Below are 22,382 nucleotides of genomic sequence, written 5' to 3'. Positions count from 1 at the left end.
TCTGAGCTGTGTGTAATTCGCCCTGAGGGAAGATTTTCAGCCAGAGAAGGAAGTGTCTGAGCTGGGTGTTAGTTTAACAGACAGGGGCTGGTGTCTTCTAAGAGCATACAGACAAATGAGAACTAGGAAGCTGAATTTGAGAAAGGAGAAACGGGAGTGATGAAGGAAGACTCTACTTGGGTCTCAATTCAGTGAGAAGGGATAGATCTTCTGGAGAGAGAAGAGTAATCCCAAACCAGATAGAGGGGTGCAGTGATCCGCTGGTCTGGTATACTAAAGGAGAAGCCTCAGGAGTGAGATTTATAGAAGGTTGGGAAACTGACAGAAAGTGCCAACTTGTTTCATAACCCAAGTTTTAAGACCCAAGCTGCAACACCTCTGCAATTAGTTTAAGGAATGGAAGTAAATCAAAACTGTACATTTCCATCTTGTTGAGAAGCATGTAAGACAGTTTGACATCCTTGGCTATTTAGAAACAATTCCTGTAGTTTAAATAGAAATACATTTCACCATAGTAGGCAAACCTGTGAACTATGTCTGCTTTTCAGATGCTAACTGTTCCAACAGAACTGGAAAAACCACACTATCCCAGTAAGATACCATAGAAGTCAAATGAAATATTGTAGTTACAGTAGTCTTCTAACCCCTCAATTCAAACATTCAATTATTATTAATTTATTACTTTAAAAAAAAGTTGAAACAGAAAACTTCTTGGTATAAAGACTGGGCTCCACGTTTTATTCTTTTCCAACCCAGGCTAGCTTATCATGTAAGCAATAGACAAAGCACAACCTGATTAGGGAAAAATCCAAGGATAGGATGAAAAGGTCAAAGCAACCTGGAATTCTTTGTTTATATAGACAGAATTTTGTAGTTCAATATAACAGCCATAAGCCAATTTACTGATGCTCTAAACAACACACACACACACACACACACACACACACACACGAACTAGGTCATGGCTTTCCCAGTGATGAATATCGAAATATGTTTATTTTTTAAAAATCCAGAGTACAGATGTATTTCTGCTCATGTCTGTGATGATGATGTCTTTAAAAGCACACAGATAAATGCCATATTCTGAAAACTTAATGGCAACAGGGGCTGGGAAGAGAATGAAGAGTAGAACAAGTCATCCTGAATGGCTGGAAGCCACTGCTGGAAGCAATGGCTGGCAGTATCTGTTTCAAGTGGTTATCAGAAGAAACTTGTCCAAAAATTAAGCAATACATATTCATTTCCTCCCTTTAAAACATCCCTGCCTTCCAGGAACAACTATGTAGTTTTGCCTGAAAACCCATTCCAAATAAATTTCAGAAGTATATGGCATTTAAATGAATAAATCAAAGGAGCAGCCAGCTCAAGTGCTCAGTCCAGATGCAGCCTATCATTCTAACTTTACTTTCTTTGGATTCTTTCCATCTTCAGTCTTCTTCTCAGCTGGCCTCTTCTTTAAACCCTTCATTTTCCTGGTCTGCAATTTTTCCAGATCTTGTTTCTGCATGTGAATCCGTCCATATTTTGTACCAAAGACATCATGGGAAATATTTTTCTTCTTCTTTGGCTGAAAAATAAGAAAGCATTACAGTTTCTCTAGACTGACATCTAGCAATTGTATAATGCCACCATTCCTTGTTACATTTCAAAACAGTTGCATTTAAGGACAAAAACCAAGACTGGATGCAACTCACAAATTACTAACTTAGAAGAGCTACCCCCTAAAACTCCATTCAGGCATAAGTTTTCATTTGGCAGAAAACTCCAGAAGCAGTGATTTGGGAGTTACAGGAAGAGACAGCTCTTTAACAGAGCACTAGTGACAATATGAATTACTAGCAGCAGTGACCTTCCAAATTAAGGCCGCACCCAAATAATTCCAATTAAATTAGAGACCTAACAGTGGTATGCAGATTCAAAACATGCCTGATGTCAAGGAATCTTTTAAAAACCTACTAAAGATCATAGGAAAAACAGGACAAAGCTTAATGGATGATGTAACAGAACATGGAAACAGTCAGACAACGAATTGCTGATTACATCAAGGGTAAACATTGAAGACGAGAAATCTCTTTTCTTATGGAAAAGCTTTCAGTGGTGTAAAGATGTGCCAACATACCTTGAGAGCTTTGGGCTGTCTTAGAGATAACTTATAAAGATCATCTGAGGCCAAGTGGGTCCTCCTCATCACCAAATCTAGCGATGGCCCCATGTCTTCAAGTTCAATCCTTGGTATTTTGCAACCAGATTTTTTCAACAGTACTCTTAAAAAGATAAGAACAAGTTGCCTTCTCATCTGACATGTTTAACAGATGCCTTGCAACAATCAACCTCCCCCTCACTCACATTCCACAGTGATGCAATACCAACATGACTGGACGATGTGCTTTTCTCAGACTGCAGAGTTTTGTGCAGGCTGGAAGCTTACTTCCAATAAGAGAGAAACTATCGCACACATGCTCTTTTTTCTGGGAAGAAAGCAGTTACTAAGATCCTGATAGTTCAGCACGACATTAGCAACGAAATCCTACCCTCTTTGAACCTGATGCCATTGATGCCCTGGCTTGTGTGACTGGTTCAGTAATGCTGGTGTGCAAATGTTATGTAAAGCAAAAACATAGGGCACGAATGCTGAACAACATACTTTGGGAGAAGGACTAAGGTGGGCAGAAATACTGGGAGCACCCTGCCCCATGACATGCATCCTTAAGGGCACAGGAGTGGCCCCTCCAACCAACTACTCCCACAGGCAAATCACTATTTGCAGGGCACAAGATGTGTTGGCCCCATCTGCACTGCATTTTGTGCTGCTTTTTCTGTGTTGGGGCAAGCTATTGTTTACTTTGCAGTGCTAAAGTACACCGAGGTTATACTTGTCTGCCACAAACTTAAAGCTCTGTTCTTAAAATATGCTTCCCTGGAATGAATGTCATATAGATTTACAAGCAAGTACATATATTTAAATGTCATTTAGTTTGGAGGTGAATAAATTAGTAGTATGATCATTCCTTTATTTTATTTTTAAAAATCACTATTACATTTTCCAATCACCAGTAGAATTTTTACACAAACGTTTAGCTGTTTTGTTTTTACCAAATATTCCATAGCTCAATAGCTGAGCATCTGGTTTGCATGCAGAGGGCTCTGGGTTCAAGTCCCAGCATTTCCAAGTAATACTGGGAAAGACTCTCTATTGAAAACCTGGGGAGCTGCTTGCCAGACAATATTGAGCTGGTAGGACCATTGGGTCTGACTTGGTACAAAGGCAACTTCTCATATTCCTAAATAATTTGGAAGCTGAAGAGTTTGAGCAGAACACATTGGAAATTATTTTAGATAATTTAGGTAAATTATAACTAGGCACCTTCACTTTGATATACAGGAAGCCCGCAACTTATGCAAGGGTTACATTCCAAGGATCACACCAAAAGCTTATAGCCAAAACACATTGGGCTCAATGGTGGGTGGCATTGCCAAAAGTCATTTTTCTCACTCCATCCCCATTCTCTCCACGCCCCCCCCCCATATAGCCACATTCATAAAGCTGAATGCGCACAAGTTAAACGTGTGCAAGTTACGGGCTTTCAAAGTCTGATTCTGTAACTCTAACTCAGGCATAGGTGAACTCCAGCCCTCCAGATGTTTGGGACTACAATTCCCATCAGCCCTAGCTAACAGGACTAGTGGTCAGGCATGATGGGAATTGTAGTCCCAAACATCTGGAGGGCCGGAGTTTGCTTCTGCCTACTCTAACTCAATCTTACAAAGCACTTCACACAATCTAATTCTTAGGAAGCATGTTAGTATTGCATATAATAGCAAAAAATCAGCAATGAGAGACTTACTTGTAACTTCTCATATAGACTTTTTCATCAATGGCTGTGAAGTGAAGAACGTGTTCTAAGCCTGCCAGGCGAACGCTGGGCACAACAGGGCCTCTGAAAAAATCTGAAAGAGGGAAAAGAGCAAGAGCCATTTCTAGACAGCCAAAAGAAACAAGATCAGGGATCTGCAAATAGAATCGCCACTTGCAGCCAGACGTGTAATTCTGTCAACCAGCAAAATATTCTGGCACAAGAGTAATATTTTTTTTTAGAGCCACTAGGCCAAAACAGTTCAGGCCAAACAGTGCACATGCAACAACCAAAACAGGAGCATTCAAAATAACCATACACTTTTAAAGACCTTTATCTTTAAAACAGTGGTTTTCCACATATTTCAATGTTTGTGAAAATTGGGACTGAAAGAACAGAAAACAACACCTCACTTCAAAATAGATTGATATTCTCTCTCTCTCTCTCTCTCTCTCTCTCTCTCTCTCTCACACACACACACACACACACACACACACACACACACCAAACAGCTGACACTAGTGGACAATTTTGAGGTTGCGCGTTATGGAAAATAAAGAGTTAGAAGTGGCTGATTAACAGTACTTCCCCCACCCCCTATGTTTGGCACTAATTATAACAACCAAATTGGAGAATTGCCTCCCAGCCCTGACGCATTTCGGTTATTAATAGTGTAAGTTATGTAAAACATAAATGAAACAAAGCATATTCAAGATATTTGGGTCTACGAAATGATATAAAACATGGTAAAACTTAACAGAAACACAAAAGCTATTTTATGATTTTTATACAGTCATTATGATCAGAAGATGTTAACAAAATTGCTACTGTAAAGCTCACACCTCCTTGAGACTTAGAGATGGGGGGGGGAGCACAATTAAGATATCTCTGGTCTATGCTTGTTGATATCAAGGACAAACATAATCACTGTACAGACCTATCTATGCACCGTAAACAATAGATTCAAAATGTTAAATTGGAGGCGTTTTCCCAACCTAACCTAGGGCACCATCTGTATGTCCTCATTTTCAAGGCATATCAAAGATGTAAAACCCACTGTAAATGAAATCTCATCTCGAGCGCTGAGTTCCCCCAACAACCATCAATATGTACATTTTAAGATGACTCTCCATTTGAACCTCAATTCCAGTTCGTGTCAGGACAAGAAGAGCCAATGTGATGCCCTCCATATCTTACTGGATTATAGTTACCATCATACTTGAACATGATGGTTGGGGTTGATGTGGACTATACACCGACTATCCCTCTTTTAGGAATATTAACTTCTTCTTTTTAGAGGGTGAGAAGATATGCAATCCAGATTAAAACAAGATCTCTGAATTAATATAAACAAAATGTGACTAAAGTTGGGGAGGGTGCCTGTCTGACCTGAAGAGGATGGTTAGAATGCGGCATTCTCTGCCAAACCAAGAGCCATAAACTCAAGGTTGAGAGCGCGACTTGAACATTCTGAAATTTCTTTTCCGTACAAATAAGGGCTGCTAGTTCAGATTAGCAACCCTGAACCAACAACTTCTGAAATTATGCAGGACAGGTATGCCCAGATTATTTTCAAACGGCCCTTAACAACTTTGCATAGTATTGTTCAGTAGCAACACATTAGAACAAAGTCACCGGTGCTGGGATGTATGCATAACCGTTCAACTGGAATAGACCGTGATACACTTCTGAGTCCGCATATAGCTTGTGAGAAAAGGATTTGAACTATACTCTCAGCCAGGAACACAGAAAGAACGTGGCCTTGAATCATGAGTACAAGGTATGTTAACAAAAACAAGTATCAATACTGCAATTTAAAAAGTACCATAGTGCTAAATGTTCCGTTCCCTTCTAGCTTTGGCTTCCAGAGTCAACTGTATTTTTCTCAGTGTCATTTCCTTGGTTATTTCAGCCAAACCAAAAGCATGAAGTGCAAATATAGCAGTGATCAGTTTAATACGTTTTCACACGTATCCTTTTGAATTACCAGATTTCTAACTGAAGAAATGAGAAAATATTTTCTTGACATTTCAGTGTCAAACTTTCTCTGCCCATGACTGATGTTCTATGTGGGTAGCTTTTGAAATATTATTTTCCTATGTTTTTGGCATCCAATCTTTAAACTGGCAACAGTCCAAAGTTCTATAGCAACAGGAACACTGCTAAATCAAAATCCACATAAAGGTGCTAAATTTCTGAAAATTCTTTTTGTTCTATTACGTTATTCTCCGAGTTCTTGCCAGTTTCTTCCCCTTTTGCTTTCTTAACAATTCGTGCTCTTCCAAAACCAACCGTCTGTGAGCTATAACCAGCCATATTGCTAAAACTTGGAAGTTATGCACATTGAAAGAGCATATTGGTCGACACCTATGATTAAACTGAGCAGTTTCACACATGCTCAGAAGATGCAGTTATGTTTGAATATAAAAAGGTTGTGTGGAACAATGCAATTCCTATTCAAAAGGGTTATTTTATTTATTAATTTATATACTGCCCTTCCTCCATAGATCTCAGGCCATTTCACAACATAAAAATATAAGAGAAAAACACAAAATACACAATAAAAACAAGAACCAACCCCCCTCCAATCAATAACCTCCCACCCCCACCATCCCATTCTGCAAACACATTTAAAAGAGTAAAGGTAAAGGACCCCTGACAGTTAAGTCCAGTCGTGAATGACTCTGGGGTTGCGGTGCTCATCTCGCTTTACAAGCCGAGGGAGCCGATGTTTGTCCACAGACAGTTTTTCTGGGTCATGTGGCCAGCATGACTAAGCCGCTTCTGGCGAACCAGAGCAGCGCACGGAAACGATGTTTGCTTTCCCACCGGAGCGGTACCTATTTATCTACTTGCACTTGACATGCTTTCAAACTGCTAGGTTGGCAGGAGCTGGGACCGAGAAACGGGAGCTCACCCCGTCACGGGGATTCGAACCGCCGACCTTCTGATCGGCAAGCCCTAGGCTCAGTGGTTTAGACCACAGCACCACCCGTGTCCCTCCATTTAAAAGAGTATAGGATGTTAATTAGCCAAAGGCTTGGATAAGGGGGAATATTTTTGCCTAGCACCTAAAGGTGTATAATGAAGGCACCAGGTGAGTCTCCCTGGGAAGAGCATTCCACAAATGGGGAGCCACTGCAGGGAAGACCCATTCTTGTGTTGCCACTCTCTGGACCTCTCGTGAAGTAGGCACATGGAAAAGGACCTCAAATTATGACTGCAGAGTCCGGGCAGGTTCATATGGAGAGAGGCGGTCCTTGAGGTATTGCAGTCCTGAGCCTTTTAATTCTGTTTATATACAGAATTAGGCTGCTCACATATAAGAGTGCTTCAGGATAAAATCCCTCTAGTGTAGTGTTTCCCAGAGTTGGGTCTCCAGCTGTTTTTGAACTACAACTCTCATCATCCCTAGCAAGAAAGACAAATGGTCAGGGATGACCAGAATTGTAGTCCAAAAACAAGTGGAGACCCATGTTTGGGAAACACCGCTCTAGTGCCTAGGGTTGCACATGTGGTGCTTCAACTCTGAACATGCTACACCAAATGATCCAGAACAGGTGGCTGGTGTCTGTCTGACTGACCCTCTATCCAGGTGGCGAAGAGGAGGAACCTACACATCGATAGTAGAAGAGATACTCTTGGACTCACTTCATTTGAGTTCACCTCAGAACCCAGTAATGTTCCTTTGAGTGACATTTGTGCTCAACTATTCCTCATCTTGCTCCTGATTGATATCGTTCAGAATATGCCAACAGATTAATGAATCAGTGCTGTCACAGGAGAGGAACTAATTCTCACACAAAACTGATTTACAATCTGTCAGAATGCAATGCTTTTATTTAAAGTGGGAAGAGGAGGAGTGTCAGAAAACTGTCTCAAATTCAATATGCTTCTGGAAACTGTAGCCATGTCACATGTATAACTAGCACACATGCCCTAAAAAAAGATTTAAAGGGGCCAGGAGAATTTTCCTGTTCTAGCATAACACTTATGACCTCATTTTCCCAACCCCTGTGCTCCCTCAGCAGCAATGTCACATGACTCAAATGGGCAAACTCCACACCCGGCCAATGGCTCGCAAGTCAACAGAAACCTAGTTGTTTACCAAGAACATTGATGTGGTCACATAGCTTTGGTAAGAGTTTATTTGATGCTTGATATTCCCTGTGGGCTAAAAGCAGAATGTGATATTTACAAGGGCAGTGGCTTTTTAAAAGCCATTTACTTTTAGCTGAAATCCAAAGCAAAATGTTTATTTTTCACCAGTCAGATAAATAACGTTTCCACTTAGGTCAAACTGTAGAAAATCCAGTCTACTCCTTTATGATTTCCTGGGAAACTTCTTGCTCCTCATATTCTTTTGCCTTTACATAGTCAATTAATCTTCTCCTGCTCGCAAAATTTTGCAGCCAAAACTGTACTGCGTAATCACATAAAGGAAGTATAAGCAGATTCTAGCTAATTCTAAGGTTGCCAAGTACACACAAAGCCTTTAAGAGGAAAAACAACCTAATGGAACTCCCCAAAACAGCCCAGCAGGGACTGAAGAGCCAAAGAATGCTGACTGACAAGAGAATCAAAATGTTGAAAGCCAGGTGAGAGGGAAGAATGGAAGGGCTGAAAAAGAAGGCGAGAGAAAGAGAGGGAGAGAAAACTATCTCGCTCACTTTGTACAGGTTGTTCATTTCTTCCACAAGGAGAAGATATTCTAGGGTATTTTTTAAAATTCCCAGGGCTAGAAATGAGGTATGTTCATAGGAAGCAAGATTTTAAATGTGACTGGGATTAGGCAACAATATTTTAATTCGATATTTTAATGCCTACAGGGAAACAAACACAAATTACCCATTCCAATTTTATTCCATCTAAAAAAGGAGGACCCCCCATCTGACTTGGAATACAGTGGTACCTCGGGTTACGAACTTAATTCGTTCCGGAGGTCCGTTCTTAACCCAAAACCGTTCTTAACCTGAGGCATGCTTTCGCTAATGAGGCCTCCTGTTGCCGCTGCACGATTTCCATTCTCATCCTGGGGCAAAGTTCTCAACCTGAGGTACTACTTCCGGGTTAGCAGAGTTTGTAACCCAAAGCGTTTGTAACCCAAGGTACCACTGTATCTCCCTGATTATCCAGTCGCTCTCTTCTGACATAAGAACTGGGCAACTGGGCAGTAATAACCAATGATGGGGTTTAGATATCATACTGACTCCCAATATGACTTTGAAAACTTACGAATTTGAAGTTATATTTGCAGGCTTGATTTCCATCTGCCAAGGATTACACACACACACACACACATACACACACACACACACCACTACATTTACACAGGGCTTTCAGGGCCTTCCTAGTCACAGTCCTGAGCAAGTCCACACTCACTGAGCTTCCGTAATGCATCAGATGTTCCCAGACAATCCACTGGGTCTTGATTTTTAACTTAGGCTGCAACTATTTCAGCTTACAGATTCATTTCTTTATAGGAGGACAGTTCTCAATGTTCTCCCACCCCACCCCCTGCTGCAAAAAAAGAACAGATGACCACAAAACCGCCTGGGTTACTGACCGAAAGATAAAACTTCCACATAACTTTACAAAACAACATAAATCACCATAACTTTTCACATTTTAGTACTCCCAACAGATGGCTAAATCCCAAATATGAAAATTTCCATGACTCAGCACTGCAAGAGTTCCTACTCTGCTGCACAAAAAAACTTACCAATTAGAAGGCTTTTTAATCTCCTGTGTTCTTCACTGATGTCGAAAGCATCACCGGCAAATATCAACATAGGTTTTGTCCCTTCAGGGCACTTGCTGTTCTATTAATTTTGTTTTTTAAAAAATAAATGAATCAGAAGATTAGAAAGTGAAGGGTTGCAGTGGGAGAAGAAGCAACACCTCAGAAAACTGCCAATGAAATAAGTGATAAAAAGTACACAAAACCCCAATGCAAGCAAGAGGGAAACGTAGCTATCTTAAGGTACAAATATTTTAGTTGGCTTAATCTGTACTGACTGCCTGATAGCATTTCACATGGAGAAGCCTCGCCAGGTCTAGGTATTAAGTCAGGGGTGGGGAACCTGTGGCCTTCCTGATGTTGCTGGACTCCAACTGCCATCTGTCCCAGTCAGCATGGCCAAAAGTCAGGGGTGATGAGAGTTGTAGGCCCATAACATCTGGAGGGCCACAAGAGTCTGTGACAAGAGCTCACTAAAAGGAATTTTCTATTCCTATACTATCTACAAACCACACAGCATAAACGATAGGTTAAATATCCACATTTAGGCAGTAGGCAAAGGCATTTGTATTTTCCATGACTTTTAACCTAAGCTGAACCACCCCTCCCCGCTTCTGTCATTCTTTTCAGTGATCACTTTAACGGTTTTTATTGCCTTTTTTTAAGTCCTAGAAATTTTGAACTGAAGGGAAATATAGGTATGTTTTAAATAAATGAATAATGCCTAATACATAGTTTGGGTGTACTTCTCCATATCACTCCTCATTTTAAGGATATGTAGCCACCAATCCATTTGGTAAGCAATTGATAACCTACAGGTTTTACAGCATCTTACCTTGATATCTCTGAGAGCTACAAACTTCTCAATACCCAATTCAACCATATCCAGAACATGATAATCATACATGCGACCTGCCAAAGAAAAGAAAGTGATTCAAATATTCTCCTTGAATTCAGCACAAAGACAGATGCACAATAGGATTACAGTGTACAGTGGTACCCCGCAAGACGAATGCCTCGCAAGACGGAAAACCCGCAAGACGAAAGGGTTTTCTGTTTTGGAGGCGCTTCGCAAGACGAATTTCCCTATGGGCTTGCATCGCAAGACGAAAGCCCATAGGGAAATGCTGGCGGTCAGGAGCAAAGACTTTCGCCAACAGCCGGCCTTCAGAAGAGGACCTCTTCTGAAGGCCGGCGGGGGGCAAAAGTCTTTGCTCCCCCCCCCCCGCCTGCCTCCCCCCCGCCTGCCCCGGGCGATCTTAAAATGCTGGCGGGCGGGAGCGAAGCGTTCGCTGCCGACCCCCAGCATTTTAAAATCTCCCCGTGTCCTGGGAAGATTTTAAAATGCTGGGGGTCGGGAGCGAAGCGCTGCAGACCCCCAGCATTTTAAAATCTCCCCGTGTCCTGGGAAGATTTTAAAATGCTGGGGGTCGGGAGCGAAGCGCTGCCGACCCCCAGCATTTTAAAACCTCCCCGGGACACGGGGAGATTTTAAAATGCTGGGGGTCGGCAGCGCTTCGCTCCCGACCCCCAGCATTTTAAAACGCTGTTCCGAAGTGGGGAGTGGGGGCGGGGACACCTGCCCCCGCCGCCCCACTTCGGAAAGCTGTTCCGAAGTGGGGCGGGGGGGCGGGGACACCTGGCCCCGCCGCCCCACTTCGGAAAGCTCTTCCGAAGTGGGGAGGGGGGGCGGGAACACCTGGCCCCGCCGCCCCACTTCGGAAAGCTCTTCCGAAGTGGGGAGGGGGGCGGGAACACCTGGCCCCGCCGCCCCACTTCGGAAAGCTCTTCCGAAGTGGGGAGGGGGGGCGGGAACACCTGGCCCCGCCGCCCCACTTCGGAAAGCTCTTCCGAAGTGGGGAGGGGGGGCGGGAACACCTGGCCCCGCCGCCCCACTTCGGAAAGCTCTTCCGAAGTGGGGAGGGGGGGCGGGAACACCTGGCCCCGCCGCCCCACTTCGGAAAGCTCTTCCGAAGTGGGGAGGGGGGGCGGGAACACCTGGCCCCGCCGCCCCACTTCGGAAAGCTGTTCCGAAGTGGGGCGGGGGGGCGGGGACACCTGGCCCCGCCGCCCCACTTCGGAAAGCTGTTCCGAAGTGGGGAGGGGGGGCGGGGACACCTGGCCCCGCCGCCCCACTTCGGAAAGCTCTTCCGAAGTGGGGAGGGGGGGCGGGGACACCTGGCCCCGCCGCCCCACTTCGGAAAGCTCTTCCGAAGTGGGGAGGGGGGGCGGGGACACCTGGCCCCGCCGCCCCACTTCGGAAAGCTCTTCCGAAGTGGGGATGGGGGGCGGGGACACCTGGCCCCGCCGCCCCACTTCGGAAAGCTCTTCCGAAGTGGGGAGGGGGGGCGGGAACACCTGGCCCCGCCGCCCCACTTCGGAAAGCTCTTCCGAAGTGGGGAGGGGGGGCGGGAACACCTGGCCCCGCCGCCCCACTTCGGAAAGCTCTTCCGAAGTGGGGAGGGGGGGGCGGGAACACCTGGCCCCGCTGCCCCACTTCGGAAAGCTGTTCCGAAGTGGGGCGGGGGGGCGGGGACACCTGCCCCATCCGCCCCACTTCGGAAAGCTGTTCCGAAGTGGGGCGGGGGGCGGGAACACCTTCTGAAGGCGGGCAGGGGGCGAAAGTCTTTGTCCCCCCTGCCTGCCTTCCCAGGGGCTTTTAAATCGCCCCGGACAGCGGAGAAGTCCCCCGCTGTCCGGAGCGATTTTAAAATGCCGCCCGCCAGCATTTTAAGATAGCCCCGCACAGCGGAGAAGTCCTCCGCTGTCCCAGGGTTTTTTAAAATGCTGGGGGTGGGAAGAAAAGCCCTTGTCCCCCCCCCCCCCAGCCTTCAGAAGAGGTCCGGGGACAGACTGTCCCCGGACCTGGTCTGAAGTCGGTTTCCCTAGGAACGCATTAATTGATTTTCAATGCATTCCTATGGGAAACCGTGCATCGCAAGACGGAAAAACCGCAAGACGAAGAGAATTGCGGAACGAATTAATTTCGTCTTGCGAGGCACCACTGTACATATTTAAACACCACAAGTTATATGGATATAAGTACTGCCAGGTAACGGTTAACCATTTCTGAAGGCAGCCGTGTTCAGGGAAGTTTTTAATGTGTGACATTATTATTATTATTATTATTATTATTATTATTATTATTATTATTATTATTGAATAACCGGCAACCTTGTCTTCATAAACAATATACATTTCAGACTCTGCATTCTTCTCCTTTGAGAGAGGCGTCTCAGCATGTTGGAAAATCCAGCAAGTTAAGACTTCCATCACCTCTGCCACCAACTCGCTACATAGCCTTGGCCACTAGTTCTGCTCCCCAACAAAATATTTATGCGGATGAAGGCAATGAACTGTAGAAAGTATTGCACAAATCAGAAGTGCTAAACAAACTGTGACAGCTCTTCTTGTCACAATCAAATCAGTGCACCAAAATTTCTATCCTCATTTTCCTTAACATGCGCTGGCTGAATTCACGGAGTCGGCTGTGACAGTGCCTCACCCATGCCCTCTGCTGGCCCTTCCCCTAATCTGCAAGCATTTAGTGGAAGGCAAGGATTCAACATGCGTGGCTGTGCAAGAGTTCCTGCTTGAAAATACGGACCCTACAGCCCATTCTTGTCTTCAGTTGCATGCATAAAACTTAGGGGGAAAGGGCCAATCCCACTTCCTCTCCATGTGTAGGATCAATATGGAAAAAGGATAATGAAGTTACAGAGGAACCAAGAGCTCTCCTACAGACATCTCTACAAAAGCAGACAAGCTTTCGAATTATGTAACAGGAAAGCCTAATTCTGCTTCGAATCTTTCAAGCACACTGCTGTTACTTTCCTCCAAACTTATTTGTAAAAAAAGGAGGTCAAAGTAGCAGAAGAGCACTGATCTTTTTATTCTCACGTTAGCTAGATCTTGTTGGTAATCTATTTCTTCCAACTCACAAAAAAGAAACAACTTTACCTATTATCAGATTATTAGGCCTCTTCTTGTTATGTGATCCAAACAGGAACAAAGAACAGTCCGATTTCTTGGAAAAAAATTCCTGTTAATAAAAGATGTCAGTTGAAGGTTTTGCAAAGTGCAACATAAAAGTGCTGAATGCCAATCCCTTGGAAGAATGTTCTGCTCCTGAGCAACCTTAAAATCCTGCCAAAGGAGGAAACTCAACTAGCTGCTTATCTCAAGATTAAACCTAAATGGCCTTGTTGGAATATTATGACATTGTTTTATTTAAAGTCTGCAGGAAAGACATGGGTGGCAATCCAGAAAACCCGGTGTGTGCATCCAACTGGGTTTGGTCTTGGGATTCTTGAACAGCCTGCTTGTACAGACTGCTCCTGTAATTCACAGGCAAGACACTCTCTCACCCACAAGGTGAGGTTACAAACTTTTCTTTCCAGCCACAAGGTCTCATGCCTTATTGCAAGTGTGAGGAAACTGTGGCCTCCAGATGCTGCTGGACTACAACACCCATCACACCCCTGACTACTGGCCATGCTGCCTGGGGCTGATGAAAGTTGGTGACAGTGATTTGGAAGAATCCGGGTTATGCATGGAGGAGGGTGTGCTTCTGAAATGGGGGAGCTGAAAAGCCACACAAGCACCCCTTGTAGAAAACACTATCTGGGGCACTTTGGATCCTAGAACTTTGGATTAAAAGGGCATGAGGTTTAATTTTAAAAAATAAAATCTGAAATCAATCACACATATTCTTCATCTATTAAGAAACCTAATATGCACTATAAACATTCATTTTAAAGTTATTTGTGTTTTTCAGATAAGAGACTGACATTCCAAATCCGAATCCTGTCTAAATGCATAAACAATACCCAATGAACACCAGCTGCGAAATGAGAATGGGGTTTCCCATTAAAGCTTTCATTTGACAACACTTACCTAATGACTTTATGTTTGAAAAGGTTAGGGAAATGCCCAGATATTCAACTTAGCTTGGGTGAATGTTTGCTATCTGCCTGAGTTTTTGAGATAGAGCAAGGTATAAAACAGAATGGAGTTGCACATTGCTCCTGTTTTACCCATCACTGCCTTGAGCATACCATGCAGCCTTCATTCAGGTTGATTCTATGGCAACAATATTCTCATTTCACAAACTTCTCACAATAGGTCATGTTTCCCAAGTCACAATACAGAATGGAAGCTGCTTATTTGAATATTTCAGAATCAAACACAGCTATTAATGAATTTAAACATAAAGGATCCTGTCTCCTCCTCAACAAGTTCTGCCTAGAAGCCAAGAATTACTGTTAAGAGAATTACTGTGGCAGGAAAAAAAGATTGCAGTGTTCGTTTTATGAAAATCAAAATGACGTGGATCCATATACTAGCACAGCATATCAGTCTCCTCTGAATCCATCTTTATTTTGTTGTTAGAGCCATGCAATGAAGACAGCCCATTTGTTCCGATTGGACATATAAGTTTTGTATACTTACCAGCGAGGTTTGATCTTCAAATGGTCTTGCAATGTTTTTTCTAGAGAGAACAGAAAGGTTTGGGGTTTTTTGGCTCTTGGATATGTGGCGTGACAAGATCGACTTTGAAGTTTTAGGCACACTGTGTCGAAAGACTCTTGCTCGCTCTATCAGTTCAGGAGCTTCATCACCACTTAAATTTAGTGTGGTACAGTAACCTTCCCCCCAGCCGGGTGCATTCCAATTGTTTTGACTTCAACTCCCATTATCTGTGTCCATTGGCACTCCTTACTGGGAATCTTGGTCCAGAACACCCTGAAGGAAGGCTGCAGCACTACAAAGGCCCATGCAATATATCATATCAACTCTATCATGGATCAACCAAATGCTCTTATTTACTCTGTTTACATTCCACCTTTCTTCCAAGGGCAGTGTAATTCTTTCTACTCAAGGACCTGCCTGAATGGGAATCTGCCAAGGGCCCACATCCCAACAGGGGACCACTGACAACCAGCTCCTCCTCTTCACCATTGCAACCTGCATGTCCCATCCATTTCTCTGAATCTCACTCTATCCCAGATGGTGGTGAAGAGCAGTACTTGCCACTGGCTCTCTGCCTGGCATGCAAGCAGATGATAGCTATGACAAGGACGACACGGAGCATCTAATGATAATGGGTAGAGGAAACAGACCCACAGAGGGAGAGGTCTTGCCCTAGGGCCCTTGTAAACCTGCCATTGGCACGGTTTCCAACTTGTATCTTCACACAACCCTATGAGATAGGCTAAGCTGAGATAGTGAGTTAGCAACTGGCCAAGGTCAGCCAGTGCACCTCCCTTGTTCTAGTCCAGGCATGGCCAAACGTGGCCCGCCAGATGTTTTGAGACTACAATTCCCATCATCCCTGACCACTGGTCCAGTTAGCTAGGGATGATAGGAGTTGTAGTCCCAAAACAGCTGGAGGGCCAAGTTTAGCCATGCCTATTCGAGTCCAACACATTAACCAAGTAGGGTGGCTGTCCCACAACATCTGTTTCTGTAGATAGGGGCTCCATTTGATCAGTTTATAATTCCTGACTCAATTTTCATAAATATATCTAGCCCTTTTTGAAGGTATCACAACATACTTTACCCGTGAATCTGATAGGTTAAGTTCATGCCACATTTAAGCAGTTCTTCCTTAACTTCCTGCATTAACCAAAAGGTAGGTTAAGAGGCAGTGACTGGTCCAAGGTAACCCAATGAGCTTCATGACTGAGTGGGGATTTGAACCCTGATCTCCCAGGTTCTAGTCTGACACTTACCACTACACCACGCTGGCTTCCTGGAGTACTTCTGCTATGGGGCAGCTCTATATATGTAGTTGAATAAATACGGGGAGAGCAAACTATTACTTAGAGAAGGATCTGAAATATTTTTCTTGAAGCTTGAATTTGTTTTATTCTGGAGTGTTTTATTTGAAGTTTTAATGTGTTGTAAACCACTTTGAGATTTTTTTCTTTAAAATATAAAGTGGGGGGAAACGGCACCTAGACATACAGTTCGAGTTTCTAACACTGCTGAATACTGCATGTGCATGCACACACACACACACGTATGTATTAGCTGCTCTTAAAATATGCTAAATGCCATACAAGTTCATATTAGATTAACTGGGGAAAACACTTACTTTTTATATAGTACAGCAAAGGGCTTTTTCAGCGCATACTACAAAAGGAAATAGAAGTTAGAGATAACATTTTAACGTTGAACCACTCTATGACAAATCACTTTAAACAGAAGGGGGGTAGTGCTTGTATGGACAGAGAAAACAGATTAAGGAGTGCCTGAAGGATTTCACTGTGTACTGTGCTTCCCAACAGGTTTCTGATAATGGATCGATCCATCAGGGAGCTCTGCAACCACACCCTGCCCCCTCCATACCTCTCACTATCAAGGAAATGCAATAAACAAATAGAAATAGAATCTACCCGGTTGCTGTTGATACAAAACCCCACACGTACACTATATAAAAGAATATAAACCTCCCCACACCACCCCTCCTCTCCCCCATCTTCTTCACCAGCCTTATACTGTACTCAACACTAAGGTCTCACAACAAATGTAACTGATTCGTTAGAAAGACTGTAAAACCTGAAAAAAGAGACAAGGCATGTACTTTTGTAAATCAAGAAAATCTTTAATAAAAATAAATTAAAAAAATTAAAAATTAAAAAAGGACTTTCTTCTCTCTTCATTACACTATTATTTTTTCTCCTTGGTCCAAATATATGGCCCCTTTCTACTGCAGTAGCTATGCTGCTGTAAACCACCCTGAGACCTCCAAATGAATGAAGTAAATATAGATTCATCAGAAGAGTAAAATGGGGGGAAGCAGAAGAGGATCACTTGGAAAGAGCAGCTTCAGAAAATCCTCCAAATATACTAACGATCAAGAATTCCAGGTGCTGTGGATTTGGGTTTAGAATCAACATTCCAACAATAATTTTTTGGGCTGCATACCCCAAGTGTTCTGCAACAAATTGTGGAATTGGCAGAGATTAAGATTACCCTATTAATACAACTGAAGTAAGGCCATCTGGAATCCAGCGCTTGGAGGACTTCACTTAAAAGATAATGCCCAGTATGTATTCTCCAAGTCACATTCCCACACAACCCAGAACACTAGCCATTATTTCACACACACAAATTCCAATCATACTTACAATATCTTTGAGCACGTCAGTTATTGTTGCAGTTGCATTTCCACCTTTTATTAGCATCGCATTCTTTGTGTTTTCTGTGAGCTTTGGCTCTCTCTTCTCAAGAAACCTTTTGGCCCTCTTAGTTTTGGGCTTTCTGCCATGGGAATTTATAAGACACAGAGTCAGCTCTCAAAAAGTATTTGAGCACATCTACAAAGAAACTGGGTTCAACATAGCCCAAGGCCATCAGTGCAAGGATTCTTCTTGCACGGCAAAACCGTCTTGCCATATCCTCCCCTTAGCATGCCTCATACATCTGTTCTGGGGATTGCCCCAAGCTTACAGAGTAGATCTGGGCACGACATGAGGGGAGGGATGGTGAAGTCCTGTTGCACTAGCCCAACAAATCAGTTGAGTACCGCCCATAATTTTGTGTTCTCTATTAAATATATTTAATATTTAGTTATTACTGTGTTTGTTTATTTATTTATTTATTTATTTACTTACCTTTCCTCCAAGGAGCTAAAGGCAATATACATAGTTCTTCCTCCTTTCCCCATTTTATTCTCACAACAATCCTATGATGTAGGTTAGTTTGAGAAAGTGACTATCCCAAGGTCACCAACTGAGTATCATGGATAAGTGGGGATTTGAACCCTGGTCTCCGAGATCCTAGTCTGACACTGTTAAACAGTTGTTGCTTTTTAATGTATGGACAAAAAAACTGTACTAGTCTTCAAAGAAGTCGATATAAAGATCACGTATTAGTAAGGAGCAAAAAAAGAATAATATGCAACTCCATATGCATACTTACTCAATTCACCAAGCTTTATTTCCAAGCAAGTGTACATAGAACTTTAGTGATGGGTAGTTAATGCAATTGCTGCCTCTGAGTTTTCCATTATCCAGTTCAATACCAAAACAGAAACATATCAGCTGAAGCCACCTCATTAAAAATGTTACTCATTGTAGTTTTAAACATATTTAGCTGCAAGGAAGCCATACTGAAATCCATGGATCTTAGTTCTAATTAATCATGGCTGTATTTGAGCTGCAAGTTTTACTACAATCTGAAAAGCCATATAAAAAATGATTAGATTAAGAAAAAAGCAAGGAAATGTTGGGCATGTTAGAGCTAAGTTGCAGCATCAGTCAAGATACTGATAAAGACATATCACAACAATTTTTTGTTTAAAACAGATTAACTACTATTCTGCTGACATTTCAGCTGGTTTGTCAGTAATGCCACAGTAACAATGTGCTGCCTCTGCATGAGAATCTAAATCTTTATTTGTTGAAATATCAAGCCTTATTAAGATGCTTTTATACTTTAAAGTCAGCACAAATAGTGTTTCGAAGAGTCTGAAGTTTTCAAAGTGGAATATTAACTCCAGATTGATGATATAGTGATATAGTGCTGGATGTTAGGATCTAAACACGAATGTTAAAGGAGTTGTGCTCAAAGGAACAGGGAGTTTCTAAGGAACAATTCCCTCACACTGTCCTTTCACCCCAACTACACCTCACACACCCAAGCACACATGATTACCTGTGACTCAGCTATACAGCTGCAAATAAAACTTTTAAAGTCTGTTTTAAGTGCAATATACAATGTGACACTAGATGGTGAGCCTTATGGAAAATTCAATGTATTTTTTAAAATGCTTTTTTTAAAAAAAAACATTTTCAGAATGGTTTTTATATGTGTCTAGGTTACACCCTGGCTCAAAGTCCAATGCTCTGACAACCAAATAAAACAATTCATCATTTCAGCATTGTTACCAAGCCTTCCAAGAATAAAAATATTGACACAGCTCGAAATGTAGCCGAATAAAGATCTGGTCAAATCTGGAGTCATCTGAACAACCAAAATTCCCTAGGGAGAAGAACGTTTATGCAGAAATGTCAGATTGTCATCCTTGCATTTTATGGCTCTGGGGTCACACTGCTTACAAGAAATTATTTATATACACACAGAGGTGGACCCGCCCATTAAAACGACTGACGAAATGGGCTCTCTTATCTGAAATCTGAACAGGATTGCTCAACACACTGTGCACTCCATTTTTTATAAGCCTTTATAATTAGAATACGCTTCTTGACAGATAAAGCAGCTTAGCTGCAGAGTACCAGACAGTTCATTGCTCTACACCTAAGCAAAGGAGTAGAGCAGCGGCTTATTTGGCTTTCCAGATACAAAAGGACGTTGTCATAACACCTGTAAAGCCTGCAGTCCAAACTATAGCCATGGTCATTCAGTAGCATGATGTTTTGATTTCTGTACCCGCGGAATGAGGAAAGTGCTTCCCGCGCTTAAGTAAGTCCGCGAGCGCTTATGCCATAATAAGACACAAACCTTGGAAGTAAATCCCATCGAGTTCACCGGGTTTTACTTAGAACTGGACCTGACCAGTCTAAGGCTGTATATCTGCCAAACCTATAGGGGCAATTAAACATTTTCTTCACGACCTCAAAATAACGCGGCCACACTATTACGGGCACAAGCTTCGCAACGCTTCGAAACAACTGTACTTACACCACCCGGTCCAAGGACTCCATTTTCGCCGAAAAATATCACCCGTCTCCACGTGCGTCCGTCGAACATGTGCGCCGGAAGAACTACGCCCGGTGTGGTGACGTCATATCCGGCGGCATTGGGAACAGGCGTAAAAAGATAGGAAAGGCTAAGAGCTTTGGAACGTAACAAACGCGCAAGCATTTGTATCTCTGTCTCACAGAGCCAATATACTGAAATATTCTGCGCGGCGGAGCAGCATAAAAAAGTTTTGGGTGAATAACATTTTATCACTTTTTAATTCCCTTCCCCGCATATGGCAACGTTCAGAGGTAAATCGGAAGTTCAGGCTGCGTGGAAGTGGTCCTAATTTCCCATTTCTACGAGAAAGGGCTTACGGTAGAGCGTCGGTCATAGAGATAAGAAGATTGAGCAGCCAATATAAACCTCCGGTTTTAAAGCTGTTGTCATTCATGGTTCTCTTTGGGCGCGTAATTGCAGATACTGTATACACAAATTTAGAAAGGCGTATCTTGCGTAGACATTTTTACTTGCTCCTCGCAAGGCAAGTGAGAGAGGGCCATAGCAATCAAGGGGAAAATACAGGATTTTGCAGTAGGCGTCCCGCCGCCGCCCCAAATGTTTCCGTACAGCACGAGCCCCTGTTCTTCCTAACACAGGTTTTTCAGAGACAGCACAAGCCGCCTGACTGCCAATCAAATGAGTTCAAGGCTTCCGTTTGCAATTTAGTCCTTAATTTGGTGTGGGAGGAAGGGGCAGTTTAAGCAGAATAGCCTTTCTGCTCCATGAAGGTTGTTTGGGGTCTTACATAGAAGTACTATATACAGTAGATGACATTTGCAAATGGAGCGACGAAGACCGGATTTTTCAGGGGCTGCGCTGGGCTGTTTCCACCTTAGAACAGGTGGAAGCAACGTATGGTTCTCCCCCTACCCCCATTGTTCCGCTGTCCGTACCATGGTTGCTATGCACTATTGTTTTATGACCACCAGGGGGAAGAGATGAGCGAATGGATTCACTCCCCATTAAGGGAATTTGAGGATACTTTTTATTTATTAAGGTGGGGAAATGATACAGGATGTCAGAGTGCGAGGTTGCAGTTAAAATGAGGAGAGGGAAATGGGGGGGGGGGTCGGGCTCCAGGTATCCCTTATCTCTGAAACCTTAGGAAATTTAAGTTTTCCTTTGCATGGAGCAGTGAATCTTGAGTGGTTCTATTTGGTTAAAAGCACATTTATCATCATCATCATCATCATCATTTATTCCTCCACACTTTAACATATTTTGCTAAAGCGTTAAAAGCTTTCCATTTACACTTCCTTTTGAGACCAGGTATACTTTCAGGATATTCTGGCATGCAGGCTTTTATTCCACCTTAATGGGAGTTTTCTTGGTATTGCCTGGAAGGGTGTAATGTTGAGAAAACAGAAATACTAACCCTCTCCCATATTGGTCCAACAGTTTGGCTGACCCCTGAAGGCACACTCTTCCATTGTCTCCCAAGATAGACAGATATCAACAAGAAGAGTCTGAAAGACTTAATCTCTTTCTTTCAATTTATTGCCTCAAGCTTTCAGGGTAGAATGCATGCCTACTCAAAAGAAAGCTTAAGTTCTGCCCTGGGGCAGGAAGACGACTGGGAGAGTCACAAAACCACCACCCAAAAATGAGATATAGTTGTGATTTCTGCATTGCAGGGGGTTGCACCAGATGGCCTTTGGGGCCCCTTCCAACTGGACAGTTCTGTGATTCAACATAATTAACTCCCAAGTATCTGAAGAAGTGTGCATGCACACGAAAGCTCATACCAAGAACTAACTTAGTTGGTCTTTAAGGTGCTACTGGAAGGAATTTTTTTATTTTAACTCCCAAGTAGTTGTGTATACAGCATGATCAGCTAACCACTTTTTTTAGCTCTGTAGTCTGTAGTCACCCTTGGCCAACTTCTAAGCTAAGTTATAGGTGTGTCTACAGCATTTTGAATTGAAGTTAACCCCACACCCCTCCTCAGTTATCTCTGCTTATCAGTTGATATGCGGCTCTGAAGACTGTGGTGGGAAGATTTGTATCCCCAGCGGGCCAAGAGGTTTAGCTTTCTCTGCCTCCTTCAGTGCAGTGTCTATTTTGGTGATTCTCCA

At 43.1% G+C, this 22,382-nt stretch overlaps 1 protein-coding gene across 1 annotated transcript; it reads right to left on the bottom strand.

The window, feature by feature from the left end:
• Positions 1-708: 708 nt before the first annotated feature.
• On the bottom strand, positions 709-20,390 carry RPF2 (ribosome production factor 2 homolog). Its single transcript, XM_081186755.1, has 10 exons — positions 20,245-20,390; positions 17,730-17,862; positions 16,694-16,731; positions 15,046-15,085; positions 13,555-13,636; positions 10,430-10,506; positions 9,577-9,676; positions 3,846-3,948; positions 2,120-2,264; positions 709-1,567 (listed from the first exon to the last, which is right to left on the bottom strand). The coding sequence occupies exons 1-10, from the start codon at positions 20,265-20,267 to the stop codon at positions 1,391-1,393; spliced, it is 918 nt and encodes a 305-aa protein (XP_081042881.1). The 5' UTR covers positions 20,268-20,390; the 3' UTR covers positions 709-1,390.
• Between the last annotated feature and the right edge of the window lie 1,992 nt (positions 20,391-22,382).

The sequence above is a fragment of the Podarcis bocagei genome (assembly GCF_964188305.1).
Source record: "Podarcis bocagei genome assembly, chromosome: 3".
Classification (NCBI taxonomy): domain Eukaryota; kingdom Metazoa; phylum Chordata; class Lepidosauria; order Squamata; family Lacertidae; genus Podarcis; species Podarcis bocagei.
The sequence above is the reverse complement of the archived record's forward strand: the minus strand, read 5'-3'. Positions and strand labels throughout refer to the sequence as shown.

What these genes read in the sequence shown, in the direction of transcription:
- RPF2 (XM_081186755.1), bottom strand. Translation starts at nt 20,267, where the DNA reads ATGGAGTCCTTGGACCGGGTGGT. An exon ending in GCCTAATAATCTGATAATAG is followed by an intron (nt 10,507 to 13,554) that starts GTAAAGTTGTTT and finishes TTTCTTTGGCAG; the next exon opens with GTCGCATGTATGATTATCAT. An exon ending in GTCTATATGAGAAGTTACAA is followed by an intron (nt 2,265 to 3,845) that starts GTAAGTCTCTCA and finishes TATCTTTTTAAG; the next exon opens with AGTACTGTTGAAAAAATCTG.